At 41.3% G+C, this 22,522-nt stretch overlaps 1 protein-coding gene across 8 annotated transcripts in view; it reads right to left on the reverse strand.

Moving 5' to 3' along the window:
* LOC126237144 (protein phtf) overlaps positions 1-22,522 on the reverse strand; it is a 209,223-nt gene that overhangs the window by 20,216 nt on the left and 166,485 nt on the right. For 7 of the 8 annotated variants that reach the window (XM_049946983.1, XM_049946980.1, XM_049946979.1 and 4 more), the window contains 5 exons: positions 17,014-17,242; positions 12,609-12,737; positions 12,033-12,176; positions 8,351-8,446; positions 8,009-8,200 (listed from right to left, as the gene is read on the reverse strand). In XM_049946983.1, coding sequence (XP_049802940.1) covers positions 8,051-8,200; positions 8,351-8,446; positions 12,033-12,176; positions 12,609-12,737; positions 17,014-17,242 — 748 coding nt within the window. In that variant the 3' untranslated portion in view covers positions 8,009-8,050. The remainder of the gene's footprint in view (positions 1-8,008; positions 8,201-8,350; positions 8,447-12,032; positions 12,177-12,608; positions 12,738-17,013; positions 17,243-22,522) is intronic. The other variant, XM_049946981.1, reaches the window with a different exon arrangement.

Raw genomic sequence — 22,522 nt, forward strand, 5'->3', positions numbered from 1 at the left:
CCGTAGAAACAGTTGGTTTCATGTGGCCTGGAAAGCATCGAAATTGCAAGGAACTTGTAACAAAGTGCATAGTTTTAACAACAATGTTTTAAAGTGCTCCACATGAATGATGAATACCCGACATAACAAAAATGTGTTACAGTTATGCAGGCTTCAATGGTAAGTGCTCCACTAACGTAAAGAATTTTAAGATGTTGGTTGCAGATGTGTTAAGAAGAGTGTTTTTAGTTCAAACAGGTGAGCTAGGTGTAGCATGAACTATATCCCATATAAAGATTCATGAGACAAGAGAAGGAGGTAGTTCAACAGTGTATTACCTTGATGAAACATGGGTCAATTAGAATCATTCCAAGAAGACCTGCTGCAAAATGAGTGATGATACTGGCAGTTTTAAAGTTCTCATAGGGATAGGTTCTCAGATAATTATTCTGCATGCTGACTCTTCTTCTGGTTTTATTTCTGAGAATAAACTTGTGTTTATGTGCAAGAAAAACAGCAGTGATTACCATTCGGCAATGAATGCTGCGTTTCATTACGTGATTCACAATTCTTGTCATACCTTGCTTCAAAGTCGGTCATTGCCAGTTATAATTAAGTTCTTGCAGAGAAAAAAAATAAATACAAACACCAGAAAAGCCGATCTCCTGCAGCTCGTTAATTTATACTGTACAAGTCACATGACAGAACATACAAACTTTACTTCCCTGCACCTGAATGGGATCACACAGTTTTGCACCCCCACTTGTCACTGTGATTGTAGCCCCTTGAAATTAATTTGGGCAAAGGGTTTTAAAGCTATGTGGGAGGGGAAAAAAAAAAAAAAAGACATTCAAGATAACACACAGTGAATCGCTTGTGCATGAGGCAATAGACAATGGGGCAACAGACACCATCCCACCTGTAGCATGGGCACAGACTGTGTGGCATGGTGAAAAGCTTCAAAGAGAAGAATTTGACAGGGAAGTGATGATGGATATAAGCCTTGAACCCATCATCGCAAATTTAAAATCAGATCATTCAGAAGCAGACTCAAAAAGAAATGATGATGGTATTATGATGTAGACTTTGGAACAAAGTAATAATATTTCTTAGTTTCAAAGACTGATGGTTTTAAAAAATGTGTCTGTTAACATATCAGTTGCATACACAATAATGAGAACCTCCTAGCTTTTTTGATTAGGACTTTGTATCCTTTTAATTATGCAGATTAAAATGTTCAGCATATTGTCCACGGAGAAGTTAAGCTTCTCCCACGATGTTGTAAACCTCTGTCATTTTCAAGGCATGAACTGGAGAAGGCCCTAAAATGACAGTAACTGTTACTTTTCGATACTATCGGTCAGATTCCCTGGAGTTATTCCCAGATTACGGATAATTGTTTGCTGGTTCAATGGGTTAATTGTTTGCTTGTTCAATGGATTACAAATGCAGTCTCCCACTGTAATATCAAATGTGTTAGTTTACACTCATAATGCCAGTTAACAATGAAACCACTAATTCTTTTTTACATGCAGTGATTAACCTGAATCATCACACACACACACACACACACACACACACACTATTGCAAGCAGTTTCGATGTCGTTTTGAGAAAAATTGTACTTCTCGTCTTCACAAAGCTGTGTCAACTGTTCTAGCCTCCCGACGTCACGCAGAGTAAATTTGTGGAGCAGTGGACATGAATTAATGACGTGAATTAATATTTCTCTCACGGCGATTGATCGAAATTGGTTTTAATATTTATTATTCTCCTCAGATTTGAATGCATAATACAATGTACCGTATGCAAATGAGCCTGACTGTTATCTGCAGCAATGCAGTTTGAAAATGTGGACTTTAGTTTGCTTACTCTCTGCTGCCGCGCATTCGCAGTTCTCATCCCCACACACTTCCTTTCCACTCCACCTCTATGTGCGGAAGCGCTGTCCTAGGTGACACGAGCTTTAACACCTTATCCATCCAGTCTCGTGTTTGCCATCTTCATTATTATTGTATATTACTTACATTGCTGGGTCCCTATACTGAAGAACATATCTTAAGAAATCAAAAGTGAGAAACAGTGGAACTTGTCCAATGGGTATTTGTATTAAGCATTTAGAGAATGGGCAATCAGATGCCATGAATTAACTTCGGTTGGTTACTGTCGTCGGCTACTACTTTGTTTTGTTTAGCATGCCCATGTCTAATTCTTATTTTCCTGCTGAGCTACCCACACCATTCTCTGGCTAAAATCTCCCAGCAATACAGCTTTGCTATCTCATCCTTCCTATCCAAAATCACTGAGACATTGCATCTCCCTACCATATCCACTAGCTCCTCTCTTCCGAATTCTGTCATGAGGGGTGAATTTTCCAAATGCACCAATCCAGTATGAAGCTTACGGTATTAACCATATTGCCAATGTTGTACCCAAGCCCTCGATCTCATCTGTGTTCTTGCTCACTGTCACTCAAAGAGCATCTTTTCTGAAATGATTGCATGGATAAACTACTGAACACCCTCGGACATCTGACTGAAACATGTCCACTGAATCTTCATAATGACTAAAGCTATCTCGCTTTCAGTGATGCATTATGTTGCTGCCTTGTTACTGAAGAATTGTATGCTTGCATAACAGTTCCCACAGGAACAGAATAGTCTGATTCTAGTTTCACTACATACACTTGTGTCATCATAATAAGTTTTTGTTTTTAAAACTGCATTTTCAGCTAGCAATCCATGCACTTATCCCTGAGAAAATATTGAGGACTACCATTGTCACTTCCAATTTACAGTGCAGAAGTACCCACCCATTGGGTATCAAACCTTCCCTCCACAGTCAAAATATATAATCTGGCATTGACATAAGCATAGAGCCAAATTGGTTACCTTACTCCCCAGTCAAGTATGTGGTAGTTGTCATTCTGTAATGTACTGCCTTCCAAAACCAGTCAGTAATACTATGAATCGAACTCTATCCCATAAGCATCTGAGATTACAAATGCTGATTCTGGTTTTCTTCGAGAGCCAGAATTTGGTGCCAACACTTAAACTTTTGAGAATCCTGTGCCTGTGGTTGTTAAGCTACGACACATTTCATAATACCAAACAATATGAAACTTCATGGCAGATTAAAACTGTGTGCCGGACCGAGACTCAAACTTGGGACCTTTGTCTTTTGCAGGCGAGTGCTCTCGGTGCGGCGTACAGTTTTAATCTGCCAGGAAGTTTCAATCAGTGCACACTCCGCTGCAGAGTGAAAATTTCATTCTGGAAACACTTGCCCGCAAAAGGCAAAGGTCCCAAGTTCGAGTCTCGGTCCGGCACACAGTTTTGATCTGCCATGGAGTTTCAAATCAATGCACACTCTGCTGCAGAGTGAAAATTTCATTCCCAAATGATATGTATTTTCAATTCGTTTGTAGGATTGTAAATTTGGGTCTTCTAAGTAGTTGAGTCTACCATCATTGTGGTGATTGCACAACCTGCTTGTGGGTTTATAGCCCAAATAACTGCGTACACACCACCAAGGTGTGATGCTTGCAGAAATGAAACTGTCACTGTTTCACAATGACGTAGCCAAACTGCAATGTATAACTAGAAAACTGATGGAGTGTGAGCATGCTATAGTGAACTTCAAGCCCTCCATTCTGTGCGAGATGTAATCAAAGTGAGTAATAATGTCCGTGAACAGTTATGTGGCATCACTGATGCCATCCCACCACACCACGTAAAAAGAGCATGGTTCAATGCAGCAGTATCCACACTCAAAACTGTTTTCGGAGTACCTGACCAAGCAGATGCCCCAACCAATGGAATGCAGCGTGCAGCTTATGTGTTTGGAAGACAATCTGCTTGCTGCTACCCAACAATACCGAGCCAGGTAACAAATGTGACATTCTTGTCTGCCAACATGTGCGGCTTATGCGCTTGGAAGACAATCTGCTTGGCACAAGCAGAAATATATGTTAACTATGACATTGCCTAGCACCATTTCTACTTCTCTAACTCTAGTTCTGCTTGGCATTACAACATGATTTTTAAACAGAAAAGGTAACTGTATTTGCTTTTGCAAACACCTCAGTCATACCTGAGTCCAGCCAACAGGCAAAGCAGAAAAAGGAGTACCAAAAGGTATGGCATTTACTTGACATATTTCACACAGGAATGAAGGAACCACTTGAAGTAATTTTATAGCTGTCTTGAGACAGTAAAATCTTCTCACAATGAAACAGTAGTAGAAAACGTAATTATCAAAATTAGAGAATAAAATAGCAGTAACAATGGATTCCAGGGCTCGTGTAGTTACACGAATAATCACTGCTGATAGGTCCATATGCTGTTTTCATAAATGTGCAGAAAAGGCAGTTTAACCTCACATGTGAAAGCATTTATCAAAATGAAAATGAAGAGAGATCCAACTACAGAACTGACTATGCAAAATTTCAGGAATCAGTTCAGCCATTGTGCTACTTAATCTTTATGAGTTGTGTAGTAGCCACCAGAAAGATCGCGGGAGGCGCACATTGGCACGGCGCGTCACGGGCGGTAGTTGCCTCAAGTAGAGTCCCGTCCACCAGAGGGCATGCGAGAATTCGGACGCGACCTCTGCCAGCGTAACAACAAGAACAACAACAACAACTCCGGCAGCACGGGCCGTGCCCAGTCAGTCAACATCGGGCATGCCTAGGACACAGTCCCGGTCTACGCTAAGTGAAGTGCGACGTAAACGTGAACAGTGTTACTACACAATTGGCGATGAGTAGGGTCGTTCTTTCGCGTGTTGCGTCGTTGTTCCGGTTTCGCAATTTCTCCACGGCATGGAGGATTTGGTGCGAGTTTTGGTTGCGCAGCAGACAGGACTCATGGCCACCACGAAACAAGTGCTTCCGGCGTTGCTCTCCACGCCGTCTGCTCTGGCGCAGTTCCCTCCTCCCTTTCCCCCGTATGACGAGACGGCGGAGGATTGGGACGCATATGAACATCGCCTTTGGCAGCATTTCCAGGCGTTTCCTGTTGCCGATGCGGAGGTATGTCGTGCTCTCTTCTTGTCTTGGATATCTCCCTCGCTGTGTCAAGTTTTGCGGCAGCTAGCACCGTTGCAGGAACCCTCGTCCTTGTCTTTTGACACATTGTGTTCGTTGCTGTCTTCATATTATCGCCGCCGCACGCATGTTGTGGCGGCTAGGGTCGAGTTCTATCAATGCAAGAAACAGCCCCATCAGTCTTACCGGGCGTGGGCCGCTACCCTGCACGGTCTTAGTTGCAAGTGTCATTTTGTCACGGAGCAGTCGCGAGAGTCGTATGCCCACGTTATGGTACGCGACGTCATTGTTCGTTCGGCCCCCGATAGGGAGGTCCAGCAACGGGCCCTGCAGTTAGAAGACCCTTCCCTCGAGGAAGTTCCGTCCATTGCTCAATCGTATGAAGTCTCTCACGCGGCAGGTCAACAGCTGGAAGCGAGGTGCGACGTCGCGGAGGTTCAGGGCGGCGCGGCCGCGTCCACTGTGTCCGGGGTGGACGACGAGCGAGCGGTACAATCCGGCCGCTCCCGCACGGCGCGTAAACAGAATTCCGGCCGTCGGCCCCTGTTGCCGTCCTGTGCGTCGTGCTATATACACCACGATCGGTCCTGGCCCATCGCAACGCAGATGGTTCCGAGCAACCACTGGCGTTTGCGTCTAAAACGCTTAGTCCCGCGCAGGCCCATTACTCCCAGGTGGAAAAAGAGGCTTTGGCCATTGTCTATGCTGTTACCAAGTTTCACCCTTTCTTGTATGGCACGAAGTTTCAGTTAATCACTGACCATAAGCCGTTAATATCGTTATTTGGCCCCGCCTCTCAGATTACGGATAGGGCGGCCCACAGACTACAGCGCTGGGCCTTGTTCCTCTCTAAGTACCATTATGACATTCATTTTCGCCCTACAGGACAGCATGCCAATGCAGACGCTCTTTCCCGTCTTCCGGTGGGCCCGGATCCTACGTTCGATCGAGAGGAGATTATGTGTTTTCATTTGGACGTGGCGTCCCGCCAAGCAGTTGATGGCTTCCCGATCACTAGTTCTCGAGTCGCCAGGGAAACGGCGGCGGACCCGGTTCTCCAGCAAGTAGTTCGCCTCATTCAGCAGGGGTGGTCCTCCCGCCCTCCGGGCCGGGCCTCGGACCCTCTTCGTAATTATTTTCTTTTACGAGACCGCCTCTCGGTCTTGGAAGGAGTTCTCCTTCTGGCTACCGATGATACAGCTCCTCGCGTGGTTGTTCCTGCAGGTTTACGAAGGGAGGGCCTCACGTTATTACATGCGGGGCACTGGGGTGTTTCCCGTACTAAAACCTTGGCTCTCAGACATGTGTACTGGCCCGGTACTGACAGAGAAATTGAGCACTTGGTGGCCGCCTGTTCCCAGTGAGCGAGCCAACAAGCATCTCCCAGGGCAGCGTTCTCTTCATGGCCGCCGGCAACCCAAGCATGGGAACGTGTTCACATCGATTTTGCGGGCCCGTTTCTCAATGGCTTTTGGCTCATTGTCATTGATGCTTATTCCCGATTCCCATATGTGGTTCGCTGCTCCTCAACCACTTCAGAAGTTGCAATCCAGGCACTAGCAAAAATCTTTTCTGTGGAAGGTCTGCCAATCACCCTGGTCTCAGACAACGGACCGCAGTTTATTTCGCAGACCTTCCAGGATTTTTGTAGGCGCTTCGGTATTCGGCACGTTTGCTCTTCCCCCTTCCATCCCCAATCGAATGGGGAAGCCGAGCGCATGGTGCGCACATTTAAGACGCAGATGAAAAAGTATGTGCACGAATTTCCTGCAGAGGAAACCTTGACGTTTTTCTTGACGGCATACCGGACCACACCAATGGGCGAATGCAGCCCCGCAGAGCTCCTCCATGGGCGTCAACCTAGGACTCTGCTGCACCTCCTCCGGCCTGGCCCTCGCCAGTCTTCACAAAACGGAGTACCTGGTTTTCCACTGGGTATGTCGGTCTGGGCCCGTGGGTTTGGTCGCAATCCACGTTGGATACCGGCGGTTGTCCTGCGCCGAAATGGCCGCCGGCTCTATACCTTGCAGGCGGGGGATCGGGTGGTACGTCGTCACCAAAATCAGCTAAGTCCACGTTCAGGCACCCACCCTCCGACCTCTCGGACACCGGCTTCCCCATTGCCGGCACCTGTATTGGTTTCACAGGGGACATTACCTCCTCTCCCCGCTGTGACTCTGCCGCACTGCGATGGTTCTCGGTCATGGCAGCCTCCAGTAGATCCAGCACCGGCATCGCCATCATTCGAGATGCCCCAGCGAGAGCCGGCCCCCCTAGCAGGCCCGGTTTCTCAGGGGGCTAGTTCACCTGTGGTCGTCCCTTCCCCTTCGTCCCCGCCTCTGGGTCTTGCCCCTCCCATGGTGGAACAGGATCTGGAGTTCGACAGCTTGTCACCCGTTCTGTCCCGAGCCCCGGTTGTGGGACAACGGGGGCCTCTTCGGGTGGGTCACTTCCAGCCGTATTCGAAGGTTCCGGCTCGAGGGTTGGCAGATCCCCTCGACTCCGGCCATCCAATGGCTGTGGAGGTCATCGCTCCTGCCCGACGCTCCACCTGCCGACGCAGTGGATCACAGTGGCTTCACCCCCCGAAGGAGGAGGAGTGTAGTAGCCACCAGAAAGATCGCGGGAGGCGCACATTGGCACGGTGCGTCACGGGCGGTAGTTGCCGCAAGTAGAGTCCCGTCCACCAGAGGGCACGCGAGAATTCGGACGCGACCTCTGCTGGCGTAACAACAAGAACAACAACAACTCCGGCAGCACGGGCCGTGCCCAGTCAGTCAACATCGGTCATGCCTAGGACACAGTCCCGGTCTACGCTAAGTGAAGTGCGACGTAAACGTGAACAGTGTTACTACAAGTTGATTATATGTACTTTTAGGCTTTTACAAATTTTTCAATAGAATGCCTATGAAATGAGTAGGCACATGAATTTAGGATAATAATGACCAAAACAAATTAAAATGTAATGTATTGTTTATATTACCTGGATGTTTAAAGAAGTTGAGTCCCATCATTTCCAACATTTTTACTTGATTTTGATCTTGTGCAACTTAAGTTTGAATCCAAGCATCTCAGAAAGAACTCCTGAGAGGGCCGAAAGTATTACTACCTTTGTAATGGTATAGAGATATGGATTAGCTGATAGTCCTGATATCTTGAAAGGACTCTCCAACTCCTGTCATAATCAACACAAAATGTTTTACAATTTTTGTCTCAATGTAAAAATTAAAGGATATACTTTATTGACTAAGTGGTACTACAAATAAGAACCTATACAGTATTTAAGAAAACAGTATAATCCAATAATTTGTACTATTATATCTACCTTGAGAAGATCAGCTGCTAACTTGAGAACACTGTTTGCCACCATCAGTTCTTCTTTTTTGTGCGGTTTTTGCTCTATCTGAAGATACAGATTTATCTAAGGGGGGAAAAAATAGTCTGAAAAAATGCCACAGACAGAAAAAAACACTATAATGCAAAGACAGTAAATTTACATGACACAACTAGCACATGGAAAGGATGTCCACAATTACGTCAGGAAACTGTGAACACCCTATTGTTCAATAAGCAGTATAGACAATTCTGTTAACTCTGCTGTTTTCTGATATGGCCAACTGTGTGGCAGGAACCTGTATAAAAAGTAAGTGTGTAAGGTATCTGCTCTACTATATGCAAACTGTTTCCAATGCTACACTGAAATGGAATTTTAACTTTGATATCCAGGCACTACTATTAGTTTGTTTACATGGACTTCCAAATCCAGTTTTTGGTGAAGCAGTTTATCATTACCTCTTCTGATTAGGCATGTAAACATTCCAGGATTGATTCTGAAAACATGTGTTTAGCTGCTGAATTTTACTTTCTACAATTGACATTCAGCCAAAAATGCTCTGCTGCATCTGATTCATGATGGGGTTGTAAGGTTGCTATCTCTCTCTCTCTCTCTCTCTCTCTCTGTCAGTTAATGTGGACAAAGTAATTGGTTTAGTGTGAATGAAAGGTAGAGGGGGGGGGGGAGGAGGAGGAGGAGGAGGAGGAGGAGGAGGAGGAGGAGGAGGAGGAGAGGCAACAGCCTTGCTGCGTTAGTAACTACGATTTCTGTCAGATCACCGAAGTTAAGTGCTGTTCGGATAGGCTAGCATTTGGAAGGTGACCACCTGGTCTGCTGAGTGCTACTGGCAAGCGGGGTGCACTCAGCGCTTACACAGCAAACTGAGGAGCAACTTGACTGAGAAGTAGCAGCTCTGATCTCATAAACTGACATACAGCCAGGAGAGTAGTGTGCTGACCACATGCCCCTCCATGTCTGCATCCAGTGACATCTGTGGGCTGAGGATGACACGGCAAGCAGTTCGTGCTGTTGGGCCTTCATGGCCCGTTCGGGTAGAGTTTAATATAGTAGTGAAGGAAAGGGGTTTTGTACAAATCAGGAGCTTTTTAATTTCCTTTTTTTAAACTGAAAAACAACTCATATATATTAAACAGATAAATATACAGAAATGCTGATATAACTGCCAAATTAGCGAATTCTATAGAGCTTCCTAGGGACAGGAAAACTTTGCAAAAACAGTCACGCAAAATTAGTGGGTTTTAGGAAAACAACACGAAATCGGCACTTTCACAACGTATTGCAATGTCTGTAACTTTGCAATATATAAAAATGTTATAAAAATAAGGATGGCAGTTGTTTTTAATGTGCAAAACTCATAGTTACTGAATAACTGCATTTTGGCTTCTAACCTCCCCCGTCATTGGCAAAAAAAGCACAACCGAATTTAGCAAAAAAAAAAAAAAAAAAAAAAAAAAAAAAAAAAAAAAAAATACTTAATTCAGCAAAAAACAACTTTGAATTTGGTAAAGAAGACACCAAATTAGGAATAAAAAACACCAAATTAGAAAAAAATACCAAATGTGGGAAAAAAAAACAAATTTTGGACCAAACACCACCAAAATTGGCAAAAATAACACCACCGAATTTGGTAAAAAACACAGATTCTGTCAAGAAATACAGGACATAGCAAAAAACATCAACAAATGTGGCAGAAAAACGACACCAAATTAAAGCAAAAAATAAAACAAAATTTGGCAAAAAAACACCAAATTTGCCAAAAAACCACTGAATTTGACAAAAAATAACAATGAATCTGACAAAATAACAATGAAGTTTGGCAAAAAGTAACAGTCGATTTGTTCAAGTAATAAAATTATTTTTTCCTGTCACTATCCATTGTTTTGCACTCAAAGCTCTTGTACACAATCAACAGCTGGTGGCAGCATGTAGGAGAATTATACTCAGATGAACAGAAATGTCTGCTCCTCATTGAGTTTCCAAAATATTTGAGTGCATTTATCCTTCAACAGTAAGCAGTCTGTAGCTCCCGTCTCCTCTTGAAAATGGGTGTCACCTGGATGGGAGTGATAAAACTATCCTGCATGCTTTAACTGGAGTGGATAAGATGTTTTTTTAAACATGTGTTACAGAACCATTCTTGAACACTCTCCTCCTCCTAATTAGAAATTCACTGATATGTATAAGACACATATACCCTTAGTCTTAATTTGCCATGGATTGGAAATCAGAACAACTGATATTCAAGACACCATTTGTGGGAAGAACCAACACAAAAATTCAATATATTCAGGCCCAATACATAAACACGAAAGTAAAAATGGGTTTTTCATAATCTGTTTTGCCTTAAATGAAGTACATTATGTTGAAGTCCTATTTATATAACTGCTGCAATCAAATTCCTGATAAAAGAAGTTTGCTCTGCACTAACATTTGTTCCTAGCATGAATGTTTGGCATAGCACATATACAAACCACCGCTCCTCTTCCAACATCAGTGTGTGTGTGTGTGTGTGTGTGTGTGTGTGTGTGTGTGTGTGTGTGTGTGTGTAGCTAGACTAAAGAATGGTATATTGATGTTTCTTACAGTAAAACCCATAAGATGACATTTATGCAGTTACTTAGAGAGAACTTTCAGTGAATAGCATTTAACTTTCAAACATACTGGTCATAACTGGAGAAAAAGACTTTCTTTATAAGACAATACAAGGAATCTCACAAAATAAGTAGTTTTTATCCAGTATACAAAGGGAATCTTCAGTAAAATTTTGCATTTTACTTGTTTTTGAGCAAACAATATCAATAATTTACGGACAGCAATTGAATAATATTGGCATGATGCTTTTCGCCATGTAACGATATTGCACTACGCTTTCAACTATGCTTTAGTATCTTATGTCTGGATAGCCTTATTTATATTTGTTTAGCTACCTTAAACCTGGCCATATTATGGGTGAGACTGAACTGTAGTTAACATATGATAATCTGTTAGCACAAATGGTTTCAGTTCACCCATGTTCCTTGAAGAAAATAAAAACATTTAGCCAATAATGGAAAGTAGCAGCGATCTAAACTGTAATAGATAAAGAAATGTTACAGCATATTCAGATATATGTCAAATTTTCTACTGTGTTGTTTAAATGGCAGCATCAACATTTTCCAATAATGGAATGGAGCCTTGAACCTTGGCATTACGATAAAAAAAATTGTAACACTGAAATCAACAGAAGTATTAATACCAAAATAGTTCATAAAATAAAATGATTTCTCCTGTTCCTACTTATATTGAAAATTTCAGTTGGTGGAATTGCAGTATGTTTATAGTGGAGAGGTCTTTGGAATCTTGTCGGTATGTGTAGAAATGCCATGGTCTCAGTTATAATTGTTAGTTATTTGTAGTCCATCATCATCAACTAATACTTTAAAGCAGGCTACATGCATATCGATATGAAAGAAAAACACTGTAATATTTTCAGAATGAATTTTTCACTCTGCACCAAAATGTGATTCCATTCTTATTTGCTCAACTGCAATCAACAATACTGATCGAAGAAATATAAAATGACTATCTATTAAAGTAATCCAAATAAGTAATGATCACATCGCTTATAATTAAGGCAGAAAAACTTTATACACACGAAAAATAGAAATGTTACCTGCTCTGTAAGTAGAACAGAAAGATTCCGATATTTCCTGTTTGTCTTTGTCCCCAAAGTCATAAATCGTAGAAGAAAAACACCCAAAACCAGGCACCAGATTAGAGCTTCAAGGTTGTACTGTGAATGGAGCTTTGATGAATCCTAAAATTTGAAGAACAAAAAAAGTGACACACAATGCCAAAATCATGTTTATAATTCTGAAACTTGTGTAATCAATTAAAAATTTTATTAAATAATAGTGTTGGCACCATTTTCTACTAACACACACACACAACTTTGCTCTAATTGCCATTCAACTTTGACACATATAGGAACAAACAAAGGAAAAAGAAATGTCTTTCTAATTTATTACAAGAATTGCACAGACCATCCAGAGATCAATAAGTTGAAACTAAGGAGATTGGAAGAACGAGGTAAGGGATGAGAGGACATAGAAGAAACATTACACAAATTAGAAACACAGAATGCAGGAAAAGTCACAGATACAAAAGTACACAAATAAAAAATATAAAACCTGCACCTAAGCCCTAGCCAATCAGTTCTGCTAATAAATCATTGAAATTTCTGGCCTACCTCTGAGTCACAGGTGTTTTCATCCACACTGACCTTAAGAAACTCAACACTCAGGAAGGACAGCAGTAGCAGTGTTATGAGAAAAGCAGCTGATACAATCATATCAACTGATCTCTGTGGCCCTCGTTTCTGCAAAAATGAAAATACAACTGGATGTATATATTTTTGCTTTTGTGTGCAAGAAAAAGCATACACAAAACTGGCATTAGGCCGGTATTACACTATCAAATTTCTTTGTCCAATATCTTTGTCAATGATATTTGACAGTGTAATAGGGACTTTGTCAAATGTCGTCCAATATTTGATCAAATCTAGGGCCTCGTTGTATATTTGATCAAAGAAACCGCTTGTCTTCTGTTCACTGCAATGTGACATGTTACCACATGGAGCGCTAGCATCGCTGCAGCGTTCTGTCGTCTGTAGTGTTTTTATAACCATTGCTGGTAAATACAATTGGTGTCTGCCGACAACTACAAAATTAATAGAGATGTCTGAAGCTGATGAGGCGCTTTACAACGTGAGGCACCCTGAATACAAATTAAGAAGATTGGAGACTTGACCTAACCTAACCTAACATAACATAACCCTCTCCTGTAGCAAGGAATCGGAGTGTTACAGTGAGCCTGTCTTCTGAAGATGTAGCAGTTCTTAAGTGAATATTGTGCTTTGTGATATGAGGATACACTTCATTGAGCACATACAGAAATGTATGCTCATCCATTCTTAAGTAATTGATGTACGACTTGACGTCTTCCACTGTAAGCTCACGCAACAAGTTTTGTTGAATGCTTTTATCGTGTCGTCGTAAAACCCACGGCTTCACCCAGATTAGATTAGTTTTTCGTTCCATAGATCCGTGCTGAGGAGATCCTCGTGGATGTGGAACATGTCGATTTTTTTTTAAAGCTGAAATAACAATACTAATAGTCTGAATAAATACAATACATCATTTGTTTCTATTAAAAATTTCGCCAATGGAGTAGAAGGAGTTGGCCAGTAGTAAATCTTTCAGGCTCCTTTTAAACTGATCTTTATTTCTAACAAAATTTTTTATGTTTCCTGGCAAATTATTGAAGATGAGTGTTCCTGAGTAGTGGACCCCTTTTTGAACTAAAGTAAGTGCTTTTAAGTCCTTGTGCAGAACATTTTTGTTCCTGGTATTGTATGTATGAACTGAGTTGTTTGTTGGAAAAAGAGATATATTATTTATGACAAATTTCATTGAGAAGTAAATATACTGAGAGGCAGTAGTTAGTATACCCAGTTCGTTGAAGAGGTTTCTGCAGGACGTCCGTGAATTTACTCCACAAATAATACGTATTACACGCGTTTGGACTCTGAAAACTTTTGTTTGACTTCAAGATTTACCCCAAAATATTATCCCATATGACATTATGGAATGAAAGTAGGCAAAGTATGCAAGCTTTTTCATTTTTATGTTGCCTATGTCTGCTAACACTCGAATTGCAAATACAGATTTGTTAAGGCCTTTCTGCAGTTCTGTGGTGTGCTCCTCCCAACTGAATTTATTATCACGTTGTAATCCCAGGACTTTTAATAAGACTGTCAACCTCGTATGTATGGTTCCATTTTTTCCCCCCACTTCTTTTCCGCATGTGCACACAATGCAATTGGAGTACGTATAACTGCTGCAGTTAATAACAAGTTGTTGTCAGCCATCTTGAACTTTGACGAAAAATTTGATGACCGTGTAATACCCCTCCTAGCGCTACGTCAAAGATCTTTGTCAAATATATTGGACGGAATATTGGATCACATCTTTGATCAAATCTTTGACAAAGAAATTTGATAGTGTAATACCGGCCTTAATGAAGATGGAATGTCTTACTTCTTTCAAAGTTTTCACCCTAACTGAAGATGACACTCCCTTTAGATTCCTGCTACTTTCTTGGGTGCAGCTTTCCAAGCTAGTCTATCTTACACAAATCTTTTCATATCTGTATAACTACTGCAACCTACATCCATTTGAGCTTGCTTACTGTATTGATGTCCCCCCTTCCCTGGCCCTCTATTCCTTCCAGGATTTGAGAGGACTTTTCCTCAACACTGTATGTTTACTATTTGATAGCAAATCAGAATACCAGCAGAGACTGCTTAGCAACAGTGACAGGCCATCACATATACTTGGTTTACCTAGTCAAGCAAAACTGCATTTGCACTTTTGTTTCCTATGAAGGCATAATTATTGCACTGTGAGGATGGGTGCACAATCTTTCTTGTTTATGGTTCTCAATTTGGATTACTCTCTCAACACATTTATAAAGCTTTACAATAACCTTTCCCAAATTCTGGACTGTTTGGACGGACTGTTCACTTTGTAACGCATGCCACCTGGAAGTGCTTGTCTGTTACACCAGTCTCTATATCACAGTCAAGAAACTTGTAATAATCAATTTCAATACATTTTAATGCCTCCATTCGCATATTCAAGGGCCTCTCTTATTAAACCAGCATTCTCTACAACTATCACAGTACCGGTTTGTTGCATGTAGTGTCTTTCCCATATCACTTCACAGTATTCTTTCAGTTTAAAAAATATCTTTTTTAACTACTCATGAAAAGAATGCACAGACTGTATAAATGATTGAAAAGAGATCATGTTTTGCTTATGTCTGATAATATAACAAAATATAGACAGCTGTAAGTGAAATATTACGTGTTTCAATGACTCATTTGATCTACACCATGCACTTTGACACATTTATAGAACATTACACCATTAATTGTGCACATACTGTTCTCATGATTTATCTCCTTAATGAATACATGACTGTGTTTGAAAATCAAAACATGAGAAAACAATTCCTCCGTATAAACACCTTAAGTCTATGTACCACTTGGTGCAACAGCTACACATGTTACTACTGCAGCTCAATTTAAATATTTCATCTGGAAGGTCTACTAGTAGCAATATGGATCACTCAAACATATTTCACTGTAATCATCATAACTACTATCAAACAACACTGATTCCCTTTCCTATATGGAGATGGTAAAAAGAACAAGTACCATCTCCATATAGTTAAGGTTAACGGGCCATTGACCTCCTCCTCCTGTGTGGATAAACACACATTGCCTGAACTCTTACGGGACTCAGTAAGATTGTCTGCCGTGAGTAATGAGTGTAATGGGCAGGGGCCCTACAAATGTAGTGTGTGGACATTAAGTTGGGAATGTGGGTCTCACGGGGAGTGTGAAAGGGATAAATCCCTGCAGTTGCACAGTCCTCTGTGCCCTCGGTGGCTCAGATGGGTAGTGTGAGCAGCAGATCCCGGGTTCGAGTCCCAGTCAGGGCACATATTTTCAACAGCCCCCGTTAATGTATATCAACCAACACCTGTCGGCTGCTTAGGGTGTTGATTTAATTATGATTTCCTTTCCTGTGGAGACAATGGACCTTCCATCTAGCACAGCAATGTGACAGTTGTGATTTTCACCTCATAATTTCAAATAATGAAAACTCATTTCTCGTCATCTGAGAGTATTTGTTTTACTAATTAAACAGCAGAAGAATGAAATGTATTCTTTTAATTCATCCACTCTCCTTAACATTAACTTGATTGCCTTTACTTTAAAATACATTTCAGCTACAAAATTTATGATTACCTATGAATGTGGTATTCTAGTACTATTAATCATCCCTAATTTACTTGGTCTAAATCTCTTTCCACTGTTAACTAACATCAAGTATTTGTGGAGCAAATGAACAGCCTGGGTTCACTCAAGGGAAGTATTGTTCTTATTTCCAAAAATACTCTGAGGTTTGTTCACAAGAGGTTACATAATGTGCAAACCACAAAAGATTTTCTCTCTAAATATCAAAACTGAGCAATTCAGAAGTACTGAAGTTTCATAAGCTGAAGATTCCCAAATTTGCTGTGGAAAGATACAGCCAACCTTTGACTTACAAAGTGAAGTTGCTAAAAATAAACACATGAAAACAAAATAGTGAGCTGCATAAAAATGTTTCTTAGAACTTCAACAAATATGCAAGTAACTCATTCCCGGTGTTTCCAGTGAAAGGGAGCACCAGTGCAAAAGACTTTTTCACTGTGTTTTAATACCAAGATGTCGGCAGTGATGAAGTTGATGGGGTGAGTTTTAAACAAGTTGTAGGTGAAATGAACACATATTGCTGACAAATACTTTACTCACTAATTTTCCAAAGACGCTGCATGGATATTAAAATATTTCATATGGATACTTGTGATTACATACAATTAATATCATTATTACATGAGCTCATGGCTTTAATTTTCTTGGCTGTTACATGTAATAATGAAATGAAGTTGGTGCAAACGTTTCTTTACGAGAAACAATGAAATCTGCCAACATATTAAAATAAAATTCCTGACAAGCTGAATTTGATTTGTGAAACCCTTACCTTGAGGTATGAACGCACAGATAACCATGTCTTAATATTGCGCACTTTGTTGAGACGAAAATGTGGCAACTCTGATTTCTTTGCTCTTCGGAATGACGTCAGGTGTGAGAACAATTTAGCGTACAAAAAACGTTGCTTAAATGTACGTTCTGCCACAGCCAATAAAAAGAAAAACAAGACAGAGAGCACAAATCGTTCGAAAACTGCTATCCATATAAGTATCCTCTCACTGCAAAAAAGAAAAAAAGAAAAGCTTATGGTACTACTCTGGAAACAACACTTTCATATGTAAAACAGTTGCTTTACTTCTGTAAGATTGTATAAAAACATTCTTTATACTTTAAGAGCAAATGTAATCTTACAGTACATGCAACTTCAACATATTGCAGACTATAAAAATTTATAATGGAAAATGATCTCCAACACCTGTTGAGAACTGTACTGATAGGTCATTGAAGGATGGGTAAGTCTTCAAGGAACCACCAAGTGCTAAAATAATAATATAATTACTACGTCAAAACTGAGGACGACTAATTGCTGCTACATATCAAGCTGAATGATTTTCAAAATGTTATATTTGCTTACCAAACAGGAAAGTTCTCTTGAGAGAAATATGAAAATATAAGACATGCTGGCCACTACTAGCCTACAGAAATATTTAGTACACACAAAATTTCACGGCACTACCTCAGCTTTTGGAACTATTAATTCCCTCATCAGGGAGGAAAGAGGGATAGGTTGGGGAAGGTTAAAGAGAAAGACAAAGAGAGACAAAGTTAAAAGGAGGCATAAAGCGTTGCTCCTCCTTCACTATTGTCTTCCCTGGTACAACCACAGTTGGATCCTTTTCAACCTGTCATCCGAGTGACTTTCTCCTATTTCCCAAATACCTCATGAAAGAAGTAAAAGTTCCAAATCCTGCGAAAAAAAATTTCTGCTTTCAATGTGTCTTATTGTAGTACTGCAATTTCGCTGGCTAGCAGTCATGTTACTTTGCAATTTTACCGTTTTCTCAAATGATACAAATATTAACTTCCAGATTGTCTACATCTACATTTATACTCCGCAAGCCACCCAACGGTGTTTGGCGGAGGGCACTTTACGTGCCACTGTCATTACCCCCCTTTCCTGTTCCAGTCGCGTATGGTTCGCGGGAAGAACGACTGTCTGAAGGCCTCCGTGCGCGCTCTAATCTCTCTAATTTTACATTCGTGATCTCCTCGGGAGGTATAAGTAGGGGGAAGCAATTTATTCGATACCTCATCCAGAAACGCACCCTCTCGAAACCTGGCGAGCAAGCTACACCGCGATGCAGAGCGCCTCTCTTGCAGAGTCTGCCACTTGGGTTTATTAAACATCTCCGTAACGCTATCACGGTTACCAAATAACCCTGTGACGAAACGCGCCACTCTTCTTTGGATCTTCTCTATCTCCTCCGTCAACCCGATATGGTACGGATCCCACACTGATGAGCAATACTCAAGTATAGGTCGAACGAGTGTTTTGTAAGCCACCTCCTTTGTTGATGGACTACATTTTCTAAGCACTCTCCCAATGAATCTCAACCTGGTACCCGCCTTACCAACAATTAATTTTATATGATCATTCCACTTCAAATCGTTCTGCACGCATACTCCCAGATATTTTACAGAAGTAACTGCTACCAGTGTTTGTTCCGCTATCATATAATCATACAATAAAGGATCCTTCTTTCTATGTATTCGCAATACATTACATTTGTCTATGTTAAGGGACAGTTGCCACTCCCTGCACAAAGTGCCTATCCGCTGTAGATCTTCCTGCATTTCGCTACAATTTTCTAATGCTGCAACTTCTCTGTATACTACAGCATCATCCACGAAAAGCCGCATGCAACTTCCGACACTATCTACTAGGTCATTTATATATATTGTGAAAGCAATGGTCTCATAACACTCCCCTGTGGCACGCCAAAGGTTACCTTAACGTCTGTAGACGTCTCTCCATTGATAACAACATGCTGTGTTCTGTTTGCTAAAAACTCTTCAATCCAGCCACACAGCTGGTCTGATATTCCGTAGGCTCTTACTTTGTTTATCAGGCGACAGTGCGGAACTGTATCGAACGCCTTCCGGAAGTCAAGAAAAATAGCATCTACCTGGGAGCCTGTATCTAATATTTTCTGGGTCTCATGAACAAATAAAGCGAGTTGGGTCTCACACGATCGCTGTTTCCGGAATCCATGTTGATTCCTACATAGTAGATTCTGGGTTTCCAAAAACGACATGATACTCGAGCAAAAAACATGTTCTAAAATTCTACAACAGATCGACATCAGAGATATAGGTCTATAGTTTTGCGCATCTGCTCGACGACCCTTCTTGAAGACTGGGACTACCTGTGCTCTTTTCCAATCATTTGGAACCCTCCGTTCCTCTAGAGACTTGCGGTACACGGCTGTTAGAAGGGGGACAAGTTCTTTCGCGTACTCTGTGTAGAATCGAATTGGTATCCCGTCAGGTCCAGTGGACTTTCCTCTGTTGAGTGATTCCAGTTGCTTTTCTATTCCTTGGACACTTATTTCGATGTCAGCCATTTTTTCGTTTGTGCGAGGATTTAGAGAAGGAACTGCAGTGCGGTCTTCCTCTGTGAAACAGCTTTGGAAGAAGGTGTTTAGTATTTCAGCTTTATGCGTGTCATCCTCTGTTTCAATGCCATCATCATCCCGGAGTGTCTGGATATGCTGTTTCGAGCCACTTACTGATTTAACGTAAGACCAGAACTTCCTAGGATTTTCTGTCAAGTTGGTACATAGAATTTTACTTTTGAATTCACTGAACGCTTCACGCATAGCCCTCCTTACGCTAACTTTGACATCGTTTAGCTTCTGTTTGTCTGAGAGGTTTTGGCTGCGTTTAAACTTGGAGTGAAGCTCTCTTTGCTTTCGCAGTAGTTTCCTAACTTTGTTGTTGTACCACAGTGGGTTTTTCCTGTCCCTCACAGTTTTACTGGGCACGTACCTGTCTAAAACGCATTTTACGATTGCCTTCAACTTTTTCCATAAACACTCAACATTGTCAGTGTCGGAACAGAAATTTTCGTTTTGATCTGTTAGGTAGTCTGAAATCTGCCTTCTATTATTCTTGCTAAACAGATAAACCTTCCTCCCTTTTTTTATATTCCTATTAACTTCCATATTCAGGGATGCTGCAACGGCCTTATGATCATTGATTCCCTGTTCTGCACATACAGAGTCGAAAAGTTCGGGTCTGTTTGTTATCAGTAGGTCCAAGATGTTATCTCCACGAGTCGGTTCTCTGTTTAATTGCTCGAGGTAACTTTCGGATAGTGCACTCACTATAATGGCACTCGATGCTCTGTCCCTACCACCCGTCCTAAACATCTGAGTGTTCCAGTCTATATCTGGTAAATTGAAATCTCCACCTAAGACTATAACATGCTGAGAAAATTTATGTGAAATGTATTCCAAATTTTCTCTCAGTTGTTCTGCCACTAATGCTGCCGAGTCGGGAGGTCGGTAAAAGGAGCCAATTATTAACCTAGCTCGGTTGTTGAGTGTAACCTCCACCCATAATAATTCACAGGAACTATCCACTTCTACTTCACTACAGGATAAACTACTACTAACAGCGACGAACACTCCACCACCGGTTGCATGCAATCTATCCTTTCTAAATGCCTTTTTGACAAAGCACCCATTGGTATGCATGCATATATTTGTATTAATGCACCCTATTGGTAATGTCCATTGCACTAATTTGTACCACAGCAAGGAACCCCCTGCACAATGGGAATCCTGAATGAATAACATAAAACCTGACTGTTCATTATCATAATACGAATACATGTAACATACTGTTACAGAGATGAACTTACAAAGACCTGCTCCCAAATTGTTAATACGGTCAATACCTTTTTTCTGCATTTCCATGTCTCTAAAGACACAGATGCATTCTGTGTACTTATTCTGTAACTGCAGTAAAACTACCTGAAAACTTGTTCTTTCCTGTCATCACATGGCCTAAGACCGTACACTATTCACAAAAAATGTAGAACTACCTAGAACAAAACAAAGACAATTTGGATTATTATGCACGAAATGAATAAATTTGCTAAGAAGATGATATTAAACTTCCTGATGACAGCAGTGCCCAAAAAGATGAATTTCAAATTACACAATGGGATGTCAAGGTCGGAATACCATCAATAGTAGGAAAAGAACAGAGTGCTCTTCGCCGTAAATATGACACATCGAGTTGCAGACAGGCGCAACAAAAACACACATTTAGCCTTTCTTATAAACCATCTTAAAAAAAAAAAAAGGTCAAAATCTCCCTGTAACTTTTACACAAGAAGACGGCGAAATAAATGCACTGCCAAAATTTTAGCTGGTAAGAGGCACTGCAAGTATTTTGCAAAAAATGTTGAAGTTACACATTTTTGATGCACAAAGAACAGCTTATAACAGCTGTTTGTACAGACCTGCCCACCTCAGCGAATTACTCACGCATCGCCGCATAGCGGAATTATCCGGAGTTCACAGACACCAATTTTAAGCACCTAAGGCCCGGTTTACAGTGGAGTAACTGGAGGCGAACACATGCAAATGAGCATTTGCAGAAAATTCACTACTATTCGCTTGTATACGGGTAGAATCATTTACGCTAGAGGGAACGGAAGAGAACACGAGGTAGCGAACATTGCCTAGGAATGCTGTGTTGTTAGTTTTTGGAGCTAATATTCGGCATACTTGTTAGAGGCACAATGTGAAACTTTGCTGTTCAGTAAGGATTATTTTGCATGGCGAGCGCTCTGATCTTGAGAGAGTATGCAAAATGGCACAGGGGAGTAAGAATTTAAGTGTCTCAATTTGTATGGAAGCGTGACATGAATGGGGATCCTGCAGTTTACACTAAATTGCATTGCCATCTCTCCTTAGCACTGGTCCAAACTTTTCCTTGTGTGTCGGCTGCCATTTTACCCTGGCTTCCCATAGCCACTTAGGGGAAATTTATAAACTGAACTCTTAATTACCGAAATTGAGCACCATTTCAAGAGGTGACACAGCTAGTGTTTCCACTATGCGTGTAAGGTCTAATGTTCATATCCCCCCCCCCCCCTCCCAAAAATCAAAAATGGTCTAGCGGCGAAGCACACGCTTCATGATCCAGAGAGCTCAGGATCAAATCCCGTTCAGACTACAAACTTTTCAATATGATTTTTAACCGAGCATTCACTTCTCACAGATGTTGGAGTGGCTACGGTAGACATGTGGTTCGGATGCCACACTGCAGGTCTCAGTTTTCCAATTAGGTAACTGGGGAAGGTTAGGGACACCCAAGTAGCTGCAGTGCTGTCCAGTTGGAAGACCTGCAAGAGGCCTACTAGGTACACCAGACATGTTCAATTCTTGCACTTTCAATTATAATAAAAAAGGTAGCGGAGAAAATAAAATTATGGCAGTGTTTGATGTCACAAATGACTTCCATCAATGAGGACTTGTCTACGT

Source organism: Schistocerca nitens, chromosome 2 (assembly GCF_023898315.1).
Source record: "Schistocerca nitens isolate TAMUIC-IGC-003100 chromosome 2, iqSchNite1.1, whole genome shotgun sequence".
In the NCBI taxonomy this organism is placed as follows: Eukaryota; Metazoa; Arthropoda; class Insecta; order Orthoptera; family Acrididae; genus Schistocerca; species Schistocerca nitens.